The 18,613-nt window shown below is 37.5% G+C and overlaps 1 protein-coding gene across 1 annotated transcript in view; it reads right to left on the bottom strand.

Annotated features, from left to right (window-relative positions):
• The window catches only part of ATP2B2 (ATPase plasma membrane Ca2+ transporting 2), a 438,931-nt gene that overhangs the window by 336,364 nt on the left and 83,954 nt on the right, over window positions 1-18,613 (bottom strand). The window contains 1 exon segment of the mRNA XM_030569615.1: window positions 6,156-6,639. Within this exon segment, the coding sequence (XP_030425475.1) occupies window positions 6,156-6,354 (199 nt within the window). The 5' untranslated portion in view covers window positions 6,355-6,639.

Here is an 18,613-nt window from a genome sequence, read left to right as displayed (position 1 = left end):
AAAAGCAGCATGGGGGAACTCCTAGTTTGTGAATCTCACTGGGGCTTTGGAGAGACTTAGGTGCCAAACTGTTGGGCAGTTTCAGGACTCAGTGCACATGCCCAGCTGCCAAAAGTTAGGCACCTAGGGGACTTTAACAAAGGAAACTTAGGAATTCAGGAACTTTAGGCACTTACAACATTAGGTGGCAGATGAGCAGTTGTTCCGTGAATGCAAACAGGGCCTAAATGTTGCAGTTAGTCATCTCCAGTGGTAGTTAAATGCCTATGTGCCCCGGTGAATCCCACCCTTGGGTCTGTGCAGCATTTGAACAAGGAAAAGCAGGAGCAGTAAATGGGCATAGGATATTTTAGTTCTGATGAGCAGAAATGCTCAAATTGGAGTTCCCTCTGTTTAGAAGCGCTGCTGGCAGGACATCCTCCGTGAAGTCCAGTTGCATTGGGACCGTGCTTTCCCCCACTTGCTACACTACAGCTCAGACTTTTAAAACCTTCTGGACATGATGCAAACTACAACTTCTTTCTTAGGTGGGGTAGGAGTAGGGGCCTAAAGAGACTGTTAGAAGATAGTTTCTTATAATTGGAGGTGAAGGGGGGGCAATCAATTTATTTATTAAAGTGGTCACAGAAAAATATGAAGGCAATATGTGCTCTACTTAGGCACAAAAAGTTCTTACATACTGCGTATGATAAAGTGAACAAAGTTAAATGTATTTAAAAGTTAGTTTCTTTCTCTACTTGTCTGAGAAAATAGAAGTTTATTATGTCAAAAGACTAGGACACATGAAGGATCAGACTTTACCTAACTATGGTAGCCGGGAAGGGCTTTGGCAGCAAAAGAGAATGGCTTTCATTGTTTAAAACACTGCTTTTCTTTTAGATACATGTATGTGCATACACAAATCAGGGGTTGGATATGAATATCAAGTCTGAATCCTGCATGTGTGCCGGCAAATAGGCATGAAATAAAAATGTTTTTCTGAAAACACAAAAGAAAGGAATGAGTTAATTAATACAGCAATTTGTAAGGAAAACATGCTTGGGCATATCTTTCACTGTCTTTGAGATGCTACTGTTGGGTTCTCGAGCAAGTACTGTAATTAAAATATCACACAATTTGCAGAAAGTCACCTAGTACTTAAAATTAATCTGGAACAGCTGTGTAAAATGGTCCTCAAAAGTTTAAATATCCAGTAGACTTTTACATTAATCTTAATGTTAAAAAAACCTACAATCCTGCATAGAAACTGTCAAACTTTCAGCCAATTCAAACAAAAAACAGGAACAATTAAAACTCAGTATTTCGTAGGCTAATTTATTTCCTTTCATAATCTTGCATTTGCTCGTTTTTTGTCACCATTTGTGGTGTGTCAGCTTTCACCACAAAAATTTCTCAGCAGCCAACAACATTTGTTTCCCTGACACTAAAAACCAGAACGGTACATATAGTGTTCATTCAAATACTTCACTGTTTTCTTGACTTTTTCTGTTGTATAATCCATCTTCTGTTTTTTGATGCTAACCTTGTTACAGTTATCTCCTTCTCTTTCACTGTTGCCTTATATTTTTCTAACTTTTGCATCAATGCATTTGTAGGAGCATTCCTTCTCATTCTGTGGCAATTTCAATTGCTGTACAAATGTCTAGCTTCCACTTATTTCTCAGTTTGAAGTTTTTTAATTTTTGTAAGTCAGTCTAGTTCAATACTAATCTTCTGCATTAAAATAATTTTTATTTAAATACTTTAACTTACGTTACTGTTCTAACATCTAATTATTTAGAGAACCTTTGAAAGGGTTTAGAACTGATGGAAAACTCATGTGACCATAGTTAAACAGAAACAGGCCGGAGTGTCTCCACTGGATATATATTGTAGGTTTCTGTTCTGGCTTTGCTAGCATTGTTTGTTGGTCTCTCTGTTTTGTGCCACCAAATAACTGGCCCGTTTTGTTATGCTGCTGGTTTTTGCTCCTTAGTGACTCTGTTTGAATATTTTAATAAAATTATGTAAGACTTTATTGGATTGTTATAACTAATAATGAAATGAACCCACACTTGTTCAGCAGCCACTGTCAGTTTATATCTGCCGTATAACAATGACCTATTTGAAAACAAAAACAGTGGGGAGGGAGGTGCAAGACAAACATTATATTATCCCTTAGCAAGAGGGTAGTTACCATAACACGAAAGCAGGCTTCTGAAAATGAATATATGGTTAAAATGCACATTGATTCTTTCTGCTTATCATAGTCTTTTTACAGAAGAGACGCTGCTAGAAAATGGGATGATTTTAGTTTTGATTATTAAATCCAGAGGGAATTAAAATTCAGGTGTCATTGACTCAGTCTTTAAAGTCTGGGTCTTAAATGGGTTCAGTTTGCACCAGCCCCATTTCTAAAAGACTGATACATCAGATAATTACTTTACAGCAGCCGACAAGCTTATTCTCTGGTGCTGTAACACTTCTTGGAGGTGCTGCTTCAGACATGACAGCACAAATATTACCAAGGCAACAGCTGCTTCTCTAGATGGATGTAGAAATGAACAAGGTAACACGCATCAGTATTAAAGACACATTTGCTTTTACATTTCAGGATCTTACCTCTGAAAAACTGTCTCACATGATTTTTCACTTAAATAATTAATATAGTAATTACTATTTTAAATGAATGGATAGTTTTGCTGTTCTCTGAAGAAAAATGTCTTGCATAACTTATATTAGCGCACACTACCTAAAATGATAGATTAAATGCATTTACATATTAATTTCTGGAAGGAATACATTTGATATTCTTCCAGCTAATTCAGCACATGGTAACAGCAGTCTTTCCTCCTGCATAAGGTCTCATTACATTTGAGGTGGCCTCACAGACTCAAATTCCATGGAAAGTTATACAACTATCAACACAGAGCTGTTCAACTGGTTCAAATGGTGTCTTGTACACTGACAGATAGCTGGGCGCTCCTTTATTTTTTTAAACACCATGTTATGAAAATCTATTTAAAATATTTTAATGAAAATTAATTTGAGCTCAAGCAGGACATATTTGTATTTTCCCCACAGAAAGTGTTTTCATAGGCTTTTCAAAAAAGCCTAAATAGTAGCTTTCCAATACAACAAAACCATACTTTATTGCAAGAAATTCCTTAAGAATAATGAGAACAAGGACCAAACACATCTACAGTTAGGAAACCCAAGATCAATGAAAACGTAAAGAAGAGTCTAAAGAAGACATGTAACTGACAAAATATATGTTAACTTGGCAAATCTTACTATATTTATCAGTATGCTCTGTCAAACTCTATTTTAGCATTAATAGATGAGGTTAGATATTTAATAACCTGAATTCAAAAAGCACAAGAAAGGGTATATACAACAGTATTAATAAGGGTTGAGTTTTATTTGCATTGTCTAACGTAGGTGCCATCATTTTAAAGGCTTTAAACCAAGCCTCAAACAGCCACTTTGAGTTTAAGTGGCTCTTCCTAGCAGTGTGTAGGCACTAAATCAAATATCAATAAGGAAAAGGTGTAGCAGACAAAATTCTTCACTAATTACACCTTATAACCTTCCTAATATGATATCATGCAGGCAAATGGACTCAGGTCAGATACATTTTAATATGGTGAAATGTCAAGTGCCAGCTTTCAGGTGACAATTTTCTGCCAGCTCTTACACTTACTCAATACGCCATGAAAATAAATTCAGTGGTGTATAATTGAGGTGGTACTTGCTCCATAGGTCTGTGCATGGAGAGTAACCACCATAGCTCTCACATAGCCATGCACAGGATTCTCATCAACCAAAGTTCATGGATCTTTTAATGGAGTGGAGGTGGCCTGGGGTCATGCATACTGTGTCCTCCCTCACAAGCCCTGCAGGGAATCTGTAGCTTTAGGCAATGTGAAAATGTCCTTTGGGGATTTTGGCGCTGGGGGGAGAGGGCTACTGGTAGAGGAAGCTCATGCAGCATGGTGTCACTGAAGGTAGGTTGGCTGAATCTTTGGGATGCTTCCGTACAGATGGCCCTCAAGGGATCCGTGGCATCCAAGGATGTAAATTGTTACTCACTGCAAGAAAGAAAACTCCATGGGATGGGGTGATTTTACCCTCTGAAAATGTATACAACCATCTTGGCAATATTCTGGGCTCTCAATTCTATTACTATTAAAGGTGTATGCATGTGAAACTCATGTCTATATGAACAAACTCCATTTTGATTGTTTCCTTCATTCCATAGCAAAAGAAGATCCTATAGAATGTCATATTAATAGTGTTGAATGCAAACAACACTGAAGAGGAATACAAGTAAGTTTTAGTAGAATGGATGAGGCTCTATTTTTAAAAATATATTTAAAGTTTGACCTATCACTATCCCTTTGAAGTTTGACTTTTATCTCCAACTAGATAGATTCCCAGTATACAAAGCCCTCTCTGCATGTATTAAATAAATATTTCAATATAGTATACAATCAGTCAGTAGTATTCCCACCTAAAAAGACATGTTTCCAGCAGTGAGTTTAAAAATAAAGATCAAAATTGAGGGCTTGGGAAAAGTTATTTTATATGAAGTATCACATACAGATTAATAGTGAAGTCAGCATACCAGATTACTTGGATCCATGCAGTCTGTCTGGGTATAAGGAATAATGTTCCTTTTGTGTTTCAGACTGTGCAGGAAAAGTAATTAACAATTCCATCGAAGTACACATTAGGCTAGGCTTTCAGCTGGTTAAATTGACAAAGCTCCCTTGAAGTCCATGATGTTCTGCTGACTTACTCAAGCTGCGGATCTGGTCCATAAAGTTCCACAAATATTTAATGGGTGTACTGAGTTATGTATCTCAGAGATATTGCCATATTTATATATTAGCACATACTGTACTACACCAAGATCTTCTCCACAATATTCCTGCTTCATTGTTTCTCCTACAGTACATCATAATATGTGAAGGTTCTGGTACTCCTAAACCTTTTTGCTCATTTTTTGGTAGTTTTGTCTAGTAAATCATTACTAAGAGACTAAATCTTTATCATAGTACCAACACTTGACCAATTCTGATAATAGGTAACTGAAAGGCAGTATGTGTAGGGCTATGAAGAATTTATTTAACACAAACACACATTTATTTTCTGAGGACTCTTTTCCTTATGTAAGGTTATAATATCACATTACATGATATTATAATAAAGTGACAGGCTTATCACTAAACTAATGCTTCAGGAATTTCAGTAATTAGTTCCTTACTCATATGTCTAAATGACTAATTTTAAAAGGTTACTTTAAAAAAAAGAATCAAACATTAAACTAACAGTTCTACCTCTCCGAAAAAGGGGGGAAAACATTAAAATGAATGAGTGGATCTTGGTGGCATTACAAGAGAAGACAAAGACAATGAATATTATAGATTCAAAGACAGTGTTATTAACCTAATGTGTTCCTGTCTCTTTTAGATATGAAAATACATTTAGTGTTAAATGCTATGAGCAATTTACGAGAATAGACTATTGAATGATAATGACTCAGCTTATTAAATGGAGGAAGGCCCACTGTTGTAATTACCAATAGAAAAAGCAAATACTCATATTCAAATAGTAACCTAAGCAAAATTATCTATGGTATTACCAGAAGTCAAGGTTAGTTATAAGAAAATATATACTGTATATCGCTCTATTGACCAATTTAATATCCATAACCTAAAAGTTCTCTTCATACCACTAGATAACCATATAGCATTACAATTCCTTCAAAGTAATTCTCCTCTTACTTCCAAAAACACCATACACAAGTTAAAGCATCCTGTGAATGCAATTTCCTTTTGCTATAAAATTGGAGCTGAATTTCTCATTTAGTTATTTGTGTGCTATTTAAAATGTAATTAGCACATTCACAACTTGAATATGCAGCCCTATTTTTACACACACACACAAGTTTTAACAAGAAGCCATATTTTACAAGCAGGTTGTCTAGGTCTTTCTTTATTCCCCAGAGGTGTTTTTCCTTTGTAGTGGTATACTGTCATTTTTGTGTGAATCCTAGTTCAGAAAGAAAGCAAAATTATCCCCTCCACCATTTACTTTAGGTGGAGGTCCTTTATATGAATCTCATCACCCTGCACAACCCAACGCAAATGAAGAAAGGGAAAAGCATTTACCTTCTGTTGGTGATGTCTTTAAATGCCTGCAGAGGCCCTCTGTGTCCCCATACGTCTCCTTAATTTTCACTACTGCTTCTGTTCCTCTGAGTTCCATGAGGGAGCGCAGCTCCTCCAGTGAGCACCCAAACTCTCCTGCACGGTTGGCCTCATTTCTTTGGTTCTTGGTATAGAAATCGCTGTTAGTCATGTCACCCATTGTTGCTGATTGTATTGCTCCACTCTGTATATTAGACGGAATTTTAAAATTGCTTCAAAATTGCAAAGCGAGGGACTCAAATTCCAACCTAAGGGATTAAGAAGAATCCAGTGAAGTCAGTGGAGAATGCCTCTGATGACTGAGGTGTTCCTGACCAGGTAATAGTCCGCAGGATGGCTGCTTTCAAGGCTGCAGACCAGCTCCATTCCATTCACCATTTCCCATTATGCTGCACTCAGGCTGTAGTATCTGTAGTAAGGAACCTGGTCATCTCTTCCTCTGGACCTTTGGGATCAAAACACAAAGCACATGTTAGAAGAGTGAACCTAAAACCTTCAGAAAGAGCCTTTGAATTTCATTCTCCCAAATGTAGTCCTTGATTTTAAAAAGCTAGATACAAGAGTCAGCACGTTGCTGCAGTTAGTCACAGCTGACACCAAAGACTGATATTGCTAGCTGTGTCATACATAAGGCTCTTTCCAGCTACAGCAGCAATAGCAGCGTTCCTTACTTTAATCAAGTCCCAAGAGCGCCTGCTAAATGAGATGGCTCATGAATATTAATAAGTAAGCCATTAGTCCAACAGTCTAGATGTGCCTCTGGTATGTGCTCTGCTTCATACTGCTATATCAATCTTTCATCTGACAAGAACAAAAAACCCATGAAGGACTACAAAGTAATAAAAATTAATTGAATACTATTACTTATGCCTTCATCTATTACATAAACCATTTTTCAGTGCAAGAAAAGTAAAATGGGGGAAGGAGGAGAAAGAATAGGAACATTTTCATTGCCAATCCAGAATATATTTAAATAAATTAAGCATTGCAGCTTTGTCAGCTAGGAAAATAAACACACACAGGAAAGGAGATAAAGCACCTGCGAGCTTCAAGCTAAACAATAAGCACTGTCTCTCATAGGAATGGGAAGGTTTCAGTTTGCTTTCCTTCAGCACTAACTGCTGACTCACCAACACATTTGATAGCTTTGGCCTGAGAGCTACAAAGCATTCAAATAAAGAAAAGGCTGAACTGATACAGGCTTTTTAACATGCAGACTCCTGAAGAGTCACATTTGGACCATCTGGAAGACCAACTGATTACTTTCTAAGCCAGCCTTTAAAATCTGCTCTCTTTATACATGTAGTCTAATGAACTTGGTTGAAATGCTGTTGAGATGAGCTATTATACTTTGTCACAGAGTTTTAACAGAGATTAAAGGTTTCTTTTTTGCCTGAAGTGGGATAGTGCCTGTTCACTGCCTAATCTGTAGACCCCCTGAATATTTCTCACATGAGAGAAAAGGTTTGAGTATGGTATCAGACTAATGAATGATGGACCTCTGACTGTCAGAGTGGATTTTTTTTTTAAGCAGCATGCCAGTCACAAAGAAAAGGATTGTACAGCAGAGTTAATGCAAAGGGAAGAAAAATGAACCAAATGTTTTTAACCCTCTATCTTGACATTGTCAAGACAACCTTAATTCCATTCCCACATACAGCTAATATTGCTGCTGGGCCCACTGAAAGGAGTGTGTTGCCACTGAGTTCAAGGGGATAATGTTTTTCAGTGTTTAACATTTCCTAATTGTCCACAATTAAATTATCTGTTTTGAGGCTGCTTAACACACCAGCTAAAACATGCAACATGGACCTCCAGCAAAAAGTACATGTCATTCCTTTGAATTCCACAAAATATCAGAGCATCAGAATTTTATTACCACAGCACAGAATCCAGGTATTAGTCAAATGTTAGACGAGAGTAATTCTTCCCCACCCCATGCTCGTTGTGAAATTCCTGGTGGTGATAATTCTGCGACACAGCATTTCATGTATTCTTTTGCCCCTTGCAGGGCATAGAAATTTGATGGGGAAATGTGGTGTATGTTGCACAATAAATACAAAGGTAAAGAGAAATTGGAAGGAATAAAAAAAGACCTTCAAAATGTAATAACTGCACCTTCAGAAGGCAGGAGTATTCTACTTTCTCTTACACACAGGCTGCTACGGTTGAATGCAAAACAGTGATTGCAGTATCAATTTAAATACAGATACCTCAAAACATAGCAAGTTCAAAAATACCTCTCTGTGTATCTAACAGATTTTTTTTCTGAGGGACTGGTAGCCAGATTTAGATAAAATGGGAAGCAGCTCAAAACATTGTTTGGGTTTGATTTTAAAAAGTTTGTAAAATAGAGAGGAAAAGTTGTGCATCCCTGCACAACATGCCTGATCCCAAAAGGCAATGAACCCCAAAACTCCCACTGCCTGGAAACAGCAGATATCAGCACATCTTAGGATATGGCCATTTATGGTTTCATCTATGAAAGGATGAAAGCCAGGAAATCTCACCAGAAAGCATGTTAGTGTTTGAGCTGAAATATCAGCCAAAGACATTGACATGAACCAATCTGGGTTCAGTAATGAAAAAGAATAATTAAAAAGACAGATTGCTTCTTGCTGACAGGCCCAGAAATGCTATTTATAGAATGTATGCGTCTAAAGGATTTGACCACAGGGTATCACAGCACCAGCCGTAATGTAAAGAACTTGGAGTATTTACATAGCAGAAAGCATGTTGCTATTTTTTGTTTGTTTTTCTTTCTTTTTGACCAAGTCCTTAAAAGTGGTTCATGAAACTGCAAGGAAATCAATTATTAGTTCCCTTTGATGAATATCACCTACTTTTTTCATTAGTAATGCAAAGGGTATTAAGGCTGGATGTCAAATGTGTCTGACAGAGGATTTTTCTCTGTGGGATGTTCACAGGAATACTACTGTCAAGCAAAACACACTTTCTTTTAATCATAGCACCATCACTGTGTGTTAATATTTCTTCCTACTCTTAGAAATGCCACTTTGGTCATTTGTCAGCCAACATTAGCCAGAGATGTTGTTCCTTTGCATATGATTGAATCATTTGCCTGTTTAATTTTTTATTTTACTTTCAATTAAATATTAATCAGTAAACCACTAAATTGAGAGGTGTACGTCCATTAGTGCTCAAGCAAAAAGTATTTCAAAGTTCATGTGATCTTTGGGATTCACCCAGTGGCACGACACCAAGGAAATAACATCCCTAGTGTTTTTCAAAGGCAGATGGTAAAATTAATCTAATGTAGCACCTTGTAGTTAAGGTAGCAAAAAGACTTTTCATTCCTACTGTCAATATCCACTAACAAAATTTACATTTAAGTGCAAATAATCATTATTTTACTCATAAAAGAAATGTAAGAAAATACTTTCATTTTGCATTTTGGATTCTTTGTTTTTCAAAGGTAACATAGATTTTTTTTTAATTTTAATGCACTGATTTTTTAAATTCTTATTTGGAAAGGCTTTACCTTGGAACAGCCATTCATTCCTGCAGCACCCCAGTCAAATATTTTTCAGCTTCCAATTGTTTGAAGGCAAAATATACCAATTAAATAAGAAGTGATTTGGATGAACTAACTGCAGGCCTGCTGGGAAACAGGGCCGTAGCAACAAAGAACGTGGCCCCCTCCGAACATATGTCCGGGGCCCCTTACAATGCAGAAACTGGAATGCGGTATTTATTTTATACAATATACAGGGTTCATATTATGTATACATAGGCCTACAGTGTACATGTATTCCGTATTTACGCAAAGAGCTTCTTTCGAGACTTGTTCTCCGCAAATTGGTTAATCAATGCGTCATAGTCCAGAGATCTGGCAATCTTGTTTTCGATTGAGATAACTGCAAGCGCAGAAAACCTGTCATCTGTCCTGGTTGAGCGCAGGACATTCTTGATCAGTTTCATTCTGCTGAAGCTCCTTTCAGCACCAGCGACAGTAACTGTTGTGGTCAGAAGAATTCTGATGCAAATGCAAAGATTCAGATATATCTCCTGAAGGCTGTCCTTGTATATGTACGTTAAAAAATTGTTTGCCGTGACAAGTCCTCTTTCTTTCTCGATGACATAAATAAAACAATTCAATTCCATTATGAGTTCGTTGGCATCAGTGTCTCCCATTTTTCTTTCAACATTTTTGCTGTGATTCTCCAGTTCATTTTCTCTGTGACACTGCTTCAGGCTGTTAGCGTTGTACAGAAATCCAAACAACTTATACCACTCCACGAGTTGGTCAAATCACGACAAAACAGAAGATATGGCCTGATCAGTGAGAACAAGAAAGAACTGCGATTTGAATTTTTCTTCAGCAGAAAGACGACTAGAATTATCAGCACATTCGTAATCAAACATTCTCTTCTTACGTCGCATCCTGGTTTCTGGAAACACCTGCTCACTACCCATATGCTCTGCTATTTCACGTGCATTTGTGACCACAGAGTTATATCCTGTATTTCGATAGTCTTCCAAAAACTTCATTGTAGCACCGACTTCTGCCTGCAGTACGTCAATTGACACATCTGGTGACTGAATTAATTTGCTGGTTTTATTGACGTAAAATAGTATATCGTATCACGTGTACACAGTCAGAGCAAAAGACCATGTAGTAACATGGTCTAAAAGCATACCGGTATCTGTTGCTGTATTGCCATCTTTCTTTTCGAGCGCATATTCTCGCAAAGATGACAAAGCATTGCACAATTCTTCAAGGTGATAATGCAATGGCTTCACAGCATCAATCTCGACGCCCAACGCGTGTCCGATAACCCTTTAACAGATATTGCATATGGTTCTTGAAGTATATCCCAATGTGAAGGTGAAGAAGAAAAGATAACGTATATTCTGTTAATCAGACCGCAAAAGTCAACGGCAATATTTCGATGACTTTGCCGCGTCTGAGATCACCAGAGTCCAAGTGTGAGCTCCACATGGTACATACAAGGCACAGTCCATTTATTCTAGCATGCGGGCTTGAACTCCTTTTATTCTTTCCTCTCATATCTGCGCCGTTATCATAAGCTTGGCCTCTCAGTCAAGCAATGTCTATTCCTAAGTTGTTTGCCTTTTCAAGAAACGCTTCAATAAAGCCTCACCATTTGTATCATGAACATTAAGAAAACCAACAAACGCCTTCACAAATATTGACACCATCTTCACCGTTTGCATTCAACAAAGCGTAACACCACAGACATCTTTTCTTCATGTGACACGTCCGGGAGTACAGTCCAAAATAACTGAATAATATTTTGCTTTTTTAAGCTGCGCTATGGTTGGCCTCTTGAATGTTACTGGCAACAAGTTTAATCAGCTTGTTTTGGATCTGTGGACTGAGGTACTGAACATGTGTCTCTGCCTTCTTAATCCTCTGTAAAAGTTCGCTGAGGACAGTATCATACTTTTGCAAGCAATTCAAACAGTCCCAAAAGTTGCCATTCGAAGGATCGCCGAGCTTTTCATTACTTCCTCAAAATGCCAAGTTTCTTTCGGACAAGAAAATAATGACATCAACCATGCATTTGACAACATTTCTCCAGAAATCTCTTTCTTTCAGAAAAGCCTGCAATTCAAGTTGGTCAATAGATGTACGGTTTACTAGGCCTGACCAAAGGTCAAACCATTTCACCCATACAGTCTTGATGACCTTTGCCTGTTTCATGCTGCTGAAGTCTTTTTGGACAGTGCTTTCCAAGCAGATGTTCCACGACGTAGCGGTATGTCGCCAGTGCCAAATAATTTACCAACAAAAACAAAAAATGGCATCTTTCTGAACTGAGTACATTAACCATGAACGTCTTATTTTCTCGCCCATTTGCCATAGTTCGATAGAAATGAGTACTTGTGAACCTCCGCTTTCCTCGTTAAATGGAAATTCGTAAACTTTTCATTCTGCTGCGGTGGGCCACGTGCAACAATGTCACACACTTGCCTGTCCGATATAGACGGCCAATCTCCTGGATCATCAGTCAGTGGTTCAGATTCAGATACTTCTTTCCTGGCAGCAGCTGGAATATCTGTCACAGTTTGTTTGGTAGAACAACTGGCTTCATCTTCGACCTACTCACTTGAAGCACTTCTGGATACTTCTGGATACAATTCGTCACTGCTAGCGCTGTCCGTTCATGTGCCTGTACCTGTACGTTGGATTGCAGCGCAAAATACGTTGACAATTTTGGAATTTTCTCAAGTTTCTTCTCGGCATCTTTTGCTGCCTTTCGTTTACTAGTTCCGCTCTTATACATTCTCTTAGACATCACAAAGCACGCTTCTGCGTTGGAAACAATAAAAAAACTAAACAACTAAATTAATAATATTTATCCGCCGACCGCCATTATGAACGCAAATACACATTCTTTGAATGGGTCCAACTAAAATTCAAAACTGACCGACAGACAACGGATGTAGCCAATAGCATTATGATGTATCATGATGACTTCACGGTTCTGTCAGTAAAACCGACATGGATTGCGCAATAGCGTCAATAAATGTCACTTACCTAGTTATACCTTACATTTTTTTTGCCACTTTTAGGGGCCCCCTTCCTTGCGGGGCCCCCTCCAGTCAGAGGGTACGGAGGGCGCTCGCTACACCTCTGCTGGGAAAACTATCCTTCTATTTCCTAATCAGTAAAATATCATCCCTGAAAGTTTGTAAATGTTTGATAATGGATTAGAATGATGTCTATGTAGATATCATTGCCAAGAATTTTGGTAGCCTGATTTTAGTGGAGTTCCATTGAAATTAAACTAGTGTAACACAGTGGTAGATCAGCCCTGGGTTTGTCATTTCACTGTACAAGGATCATGAAATCCTTGTACTCGGAGAAGGTTTGGAATAAGCAAGAACAGCATGATCAATCCCGGAACTAGGGATTTATCAAAGATTTGGCTGTATTCACCATAAGATCTAAGCTTTCATCTAAAAAAAAAGGCCCCAGTTCTTCTACTAGTGAATATAACCTTGATAGTTCAGAATGATGGATGTGTTGTCTGACAGAATCCACAGCCAGCCAAACTAACAAAACACTCTGAGAAGTACAAGAACACTCTCATCTTAAAAGGATATTAGCTTTGAAACATAATTATCAGGAGCAAACTATATGCACAGGAAACTAAGGAATAGACTAGTTGAATTGAACTACTTTTTCATGTTCACAAATGTGTATTCCTGTTTGATACCGGTCTGAGGACCCAAGGGTGGATTGCAAAAGAGAAACAGGTCTTTGCAGCTAAATATACTCTGGAAAATATTTCTTCATAATAGCAGTTCTACATAATTTATTTCAAATTGAAATTCATAAACAAACTGGTAAATAATTCATCCATACTGAATACACAATTCGTGGCAAGCATTACAAACAAAAATCTAGTGCAAAAAACTTCACATACCTTTATATCTGAGATGCTGAAACCATTTCTTATTCTGTGTGTATACATATATCTGTATTTTATTCTGGTATTCTTATGTCTACACTACCACTTAAATCGGGCAAAACTTATGTCTCTCAAGGGTGTGAATATTACACACACACACAGACCCAAGCAACATACGTTTCACCAACAGAAGCACTGGTGTGGACAGCATCATTAGTGGAAGAGCTTCTTCTGCCACATAGCTACTACTGCTTGTTGTGGTGGTTTAATTATGTCAATGGGAGCGTTCTCTCCTGTCAGCATAGAGGGGCTATATGAGGATCCTACAGCAGCACAGCTGATTGGTACAGCTGTGTCACTTGTAAGCTCTCTAGTGTAGTCATAGAGTAACATGGAAATATTAAATTTCTTCGTGATAGTATGATGTGGTAAAGTTTGATAAGTATCACTGCTTAAAAAAAAGTTAAATAAAGGTTCTTCAAAACAACAATAAAAAAATCCAAGAAGTAAGGCGGGGGGGGAAATAGTATACTATTAATCCCAGACAACCAGACAAATATTGTTGTAATTTCCAAAGTGATAATTCCTCTGTTCCATTCACCATGAATCAGTGTGTGTGCTCAGTAATATAAAGCTGCTTTACCTAACAAATAAAACTCTGTCAATCTTTGATAGGTATTTTTTGGCCCAGTTATACTCCCCTACCCATGTTTTGTTAGTCATTTTTCTTTTATTCTACAGGCAGATATTGCTGTTTACTAGAACTATGATCCCAAAGAAAATTTTCCTTAGTTAATAGGCCCTACTAAACATGAGCAATTTCCTAGGGACTATTAACCAATGTACTCATCCTCCTTAGCTAGAATGAATATTATATACACAAAAATAAAACTGTCACAGATAAACCGAGACTTTACCCCTTTCTGTAACAATACAGCTGGGGAGAACTAATAATTTAGGAAATGAAAATATCTGTAGTAGCTGATTACACTACGTACCCTTTTGAACCAAATAGGATACAAGGTCTAATCCTGCAACCCTTACTTTCATGAGAGGTCCCAGTGAAGTTAATTGAAGTACTAACTTGACTAAAGACTAAAATAAATGGAGCGTTTTCACTGACTTCAACAGGATCAGATTAGGCTATATAGGTGAAATCTTTGACTTCAATGGGGCCAGGATTTCAATCAATGTACATAAGGTTTGTAAAGGTGAGACATGCAAGACTACTAGTAAGAGACTGAATTTTCTTTCCTGTTGCCAGTCACCTAACATTGGTCAGAATTAAAAAAACATTAGAAACGTTGTCATATGACAGGAGTCAGTTTCCATTGACTCCAGTGACTGTTATAAGTGACTGCAGTATTGGGTGGTAATTTGTGTGTGTTAAATCAGTATAAAGCCAAACATATTTAAGAGAGATTTAACAAAAGGGAAAAAACCCTGTTTTTATACAAAAGCATTTTCCCTAGTAGGATCTGTAGAGGCCATACATTCTAGAAAGCTGCTTTTCCCTCTCTGATTTCTTGTAACCACTTTACTACTACCAAGAACTTATCTCAAATTGTTTGACCTTCATGGATAAATGAGACTATTTTCTATCAGCTTCTCCAGAGACTAAAACCTGCATACATAGCATTAACTGGATTTTTCTTATTCTGTAACCACCTCCACAGATCCATACTTTTTGGAGTTGTACTTTACAACTCATCAAAGAACTGTAAGGCACGGAACAATGACCAGTTCCACACCATATAGCCTTTTATAATTCGTATTGTTTGTAGCTACATCACAAATACCAATACAGATACCAATATAATGCAGATGTCTCAATAAGAGCTCATTTTTGAAGTGTGTGTCTATATAAAGGGTGTTAGCTTCCCAGACTCATTAAATAAGAGATAAATTGATGAAAATAACAATTAAAAAATCACTAAAAATGGTTTCTATACAAAACATAACGCTAAGCTCAAAGGGCCAGATCCCTGAATAAACCCAGGTACAGGGCTCACTGGCACAAACTTCAGCAGTTTTGGAGGTAATGGCACCCAAAAGCCTTCATACCTACCCTCCACTGGGAGACCCACAGGGGGCAGCCTTGGCTAAGAAGGTGATGTGGTCAAGAGACACACTGAGTCAGTGTATCCCCATCAGTAGTATCTGTAGGGGTAGCTTTTTGCAGCCAGAGATACAAACTAAAACTAATTCTCCCTTCCCCATGCCCCTCCTCAACCAAGCAAGGGCCATGAGAGAGGATCAGAGGGAAAACTCCAACTGAGCTCCTTCAGGATGAAACACTAGAGAAGTGTGGGATTAGCTGGCACACACAATGTAATTTGCACATCCCTGTGCCAGTTTGGGTGAAAATAGCCCTCCTGGTCACCCAATTCAAGGGGCAAAATCTCAGATTTTTACATATAAGGTGACATCAGGAAAGATAAGGCTATAAAACAAGGCATTGTAAATCTTCATCCCTCTGATTGTAGTGTTGGACATGTTGTTGCAGATTTGTTGTTTGCCAGTTGGTTTCAACAGATTTCGTACAGATTTCTACAGCACCAAAAAACCCTCACCACCAAGACCATTTTAAAATTTAATTCATTACCAAATTAAATACAAAATTATACCTGCAAATCAGTAAGACCAAACCTCTAGTATGTAAAAAGATTTAAGGAACATATTTCCTCTAGTGGATTTTTCACCCACTGAGATTGATGACAATTCCCTGACTGTAATGGGGCAGCGTCAAGTCCTTTACCTGAAGTTATAGGAACCATATAATTAAATGTACTTGTAGTAACAAGTATGATATTTAACATTTTTATTTGTTTTCTAATAAAAAGTTTAATACGTTGCAGTCCATTACAGGATTAATTTGGACCACAATGATTCAAAAACAATATCAATGGAAAGTTTAGATACTACATGCAGGGCAGGCTCCAGACACCAGCGAAGGAAGCAGGTGCTTGGGGCGGCCAATGGAAAGGGGCAGCATGTCGGGTCGCCTTCGGCAATTCGCTGGAAGGTCCCTCAGTCCCTCTCTTCCTCTTCGAGCTGCCACCGAAGTGCCACCGAAGAGGAAGAGAGGGAGCAAAGGACTCACCGCCAAAGTGCCACAGAAGAATGAAGCAGCGCGACTCAGCTGCCGCCGAAGTGCCGCCAATCAGCTTTATCTCTTTTTTTTTTTCGCTTCGCCGCTTGGGGCAGCAAAAAAGCTGGAGCTGGCCCTGACTACATGCAAAAACCTAAACAAAACAGGTTAATGCCTTGTTATTTTCCTTCACCTTGTTAGAAGTTATTAAACTATAAAATGTCTATTACCCTAATGAATTCAGCATTTCAGAGGAAATTATTTTGCATCTTCATTTCATTGGTCAGATTTCACTAGGTTCTTCTGATTCGCACTGCAGTGTATTTATAATCCACAAGACTGAAATTTTAGTCATCATGTGACCTTTGTGATAAAGAAACCATCACCCTAAAGTGTGCTATTTCAGAGGATTTTGGCAAGGTGCTGTTGTACAGCACATTTTACACTCTGTGTTCCTGACAGCTGATTGCATCTAGTTTTAACGGAGCAAATCCCTAAAGCCTCTTAAAGTGAAGGTTTATCTAGTTACTTGCAACAAGAAGGGTCTTCAACTTCACAGAGTTATTAAAAATGACACAGTCTTCCTTTATCCAATACACTCTAAATATTTTTTGAACTTCTGTTCAGTCACTGTTCACCAGTTAGTTCCCCACCACTAAACTTGTTTCTTAATGTAATTTTTGTCTTACTAATTTTTTTATTACAGAAAGACTGTTAAAGTTGCTATCTACTCTTCATATTTTAAACATAACTCAAGTTTTAATAACTTAGTAAAAATGAACATTTTTTCCTGATAATTAAGTGCAGAGCTTTGCCTCATTTTACCTTCCTTTTTCAGATATTGAAACCTTGGCTAAGTGCATCTATTTTTATTTTTAAAAATTAGAGTTATAAAATATATCTTGTTATGAAATAATGATCCATTAGTTATGATCTAATAAGAAATTGCCAAAGTTTGCCCAGAATCCAAACCAAGTGTTTAAGTTTTGAAACAATTTGGATAATTTTTCTCTTTCTATGTGCATCTGCACTTCCTACACTTATATTTGCAGTTATTTCAATATGTTAATACCACTAAAGAGGCTTTTAGTGTAACTTTAAATGTCACTACTTTAGAGTTATCATACTGGTTATACTTCTGTCATTATGTGAAACCAAAAGGGTTAAAGACATTCCATTTATTTTTAAGTTTACACAAAAAGCATCAGTGAATTTGAGACTATTTTCTATGTTGGATAAAACAGAAGAAACTTCGCTTTGGCATTGGAAAGCAAAGTGGAAGGGACTGAGCCAAGGGGAATTATGATCTGATTCTGATGAACCATTCTTTTATATTCAGAATTTTAAAATTGCCGTGACTTGTGTATTGGGGAGAATGGTAGGATACTAATCTAAGCAGAGAGACTGAAAGCTGAGGAAATCCAAACTTTTACCCAGTAAACTGGACTGGGCCCATCCTGTGTAATTTATGTCTAGCCCATCCACCTGTCAGTGGACAACTGTCTGGTCCAATTTTACATGAATGAAACAATGGCATTTCATTATTTCATATTAATATAATACATTTTGTAAACATCAAAACTACTGACAAAAGTATCAGATATTCATTCTTCATTGTTCTTTTCTTAATATTATTCTATTACTCCTAGTTATATATTCCTTCAGATGAACCTTGTCAATCCTCTTCCTTCCTGCTGTCCATTTTCTACAAAGATCATAGATGTTAACATCCTCTATTTATCATATTCTCTCTCTCGCTCTCCAGAAAGAGAGAGAGAGAGAGATCTTTCTTTCCATAACTGAGTTACTTTAGTTGCCTTTTTTCAGCTTCATCCAATATTGAATTGCCCAAAATTAGAAGCAGTATTATACTATAAGTGAGGACTTATTAGTACTATATATAATTTTCTATGATGTGATGCTGT

Source organism: Gopherus evgoodei, chromosome 7 (assembly GCF_007399415.2).
Source record: "Gopherus evgoodei ecotype Sinaloan lineage chromosome 7, rGopEvg1_v1.p, whole genome shotgun sequence".
Taxonomy (NCBI): Eukaryota; Metazoa; Chordata; order Testudines; family Testudinidae; genus Gopherus; species Gopherus evgoodei.
The sequence above is the reverse complement of the archived record's forward strand: the minus strand, read 5'-3'. Positions and strand labels throughout refer to the sequence as shown.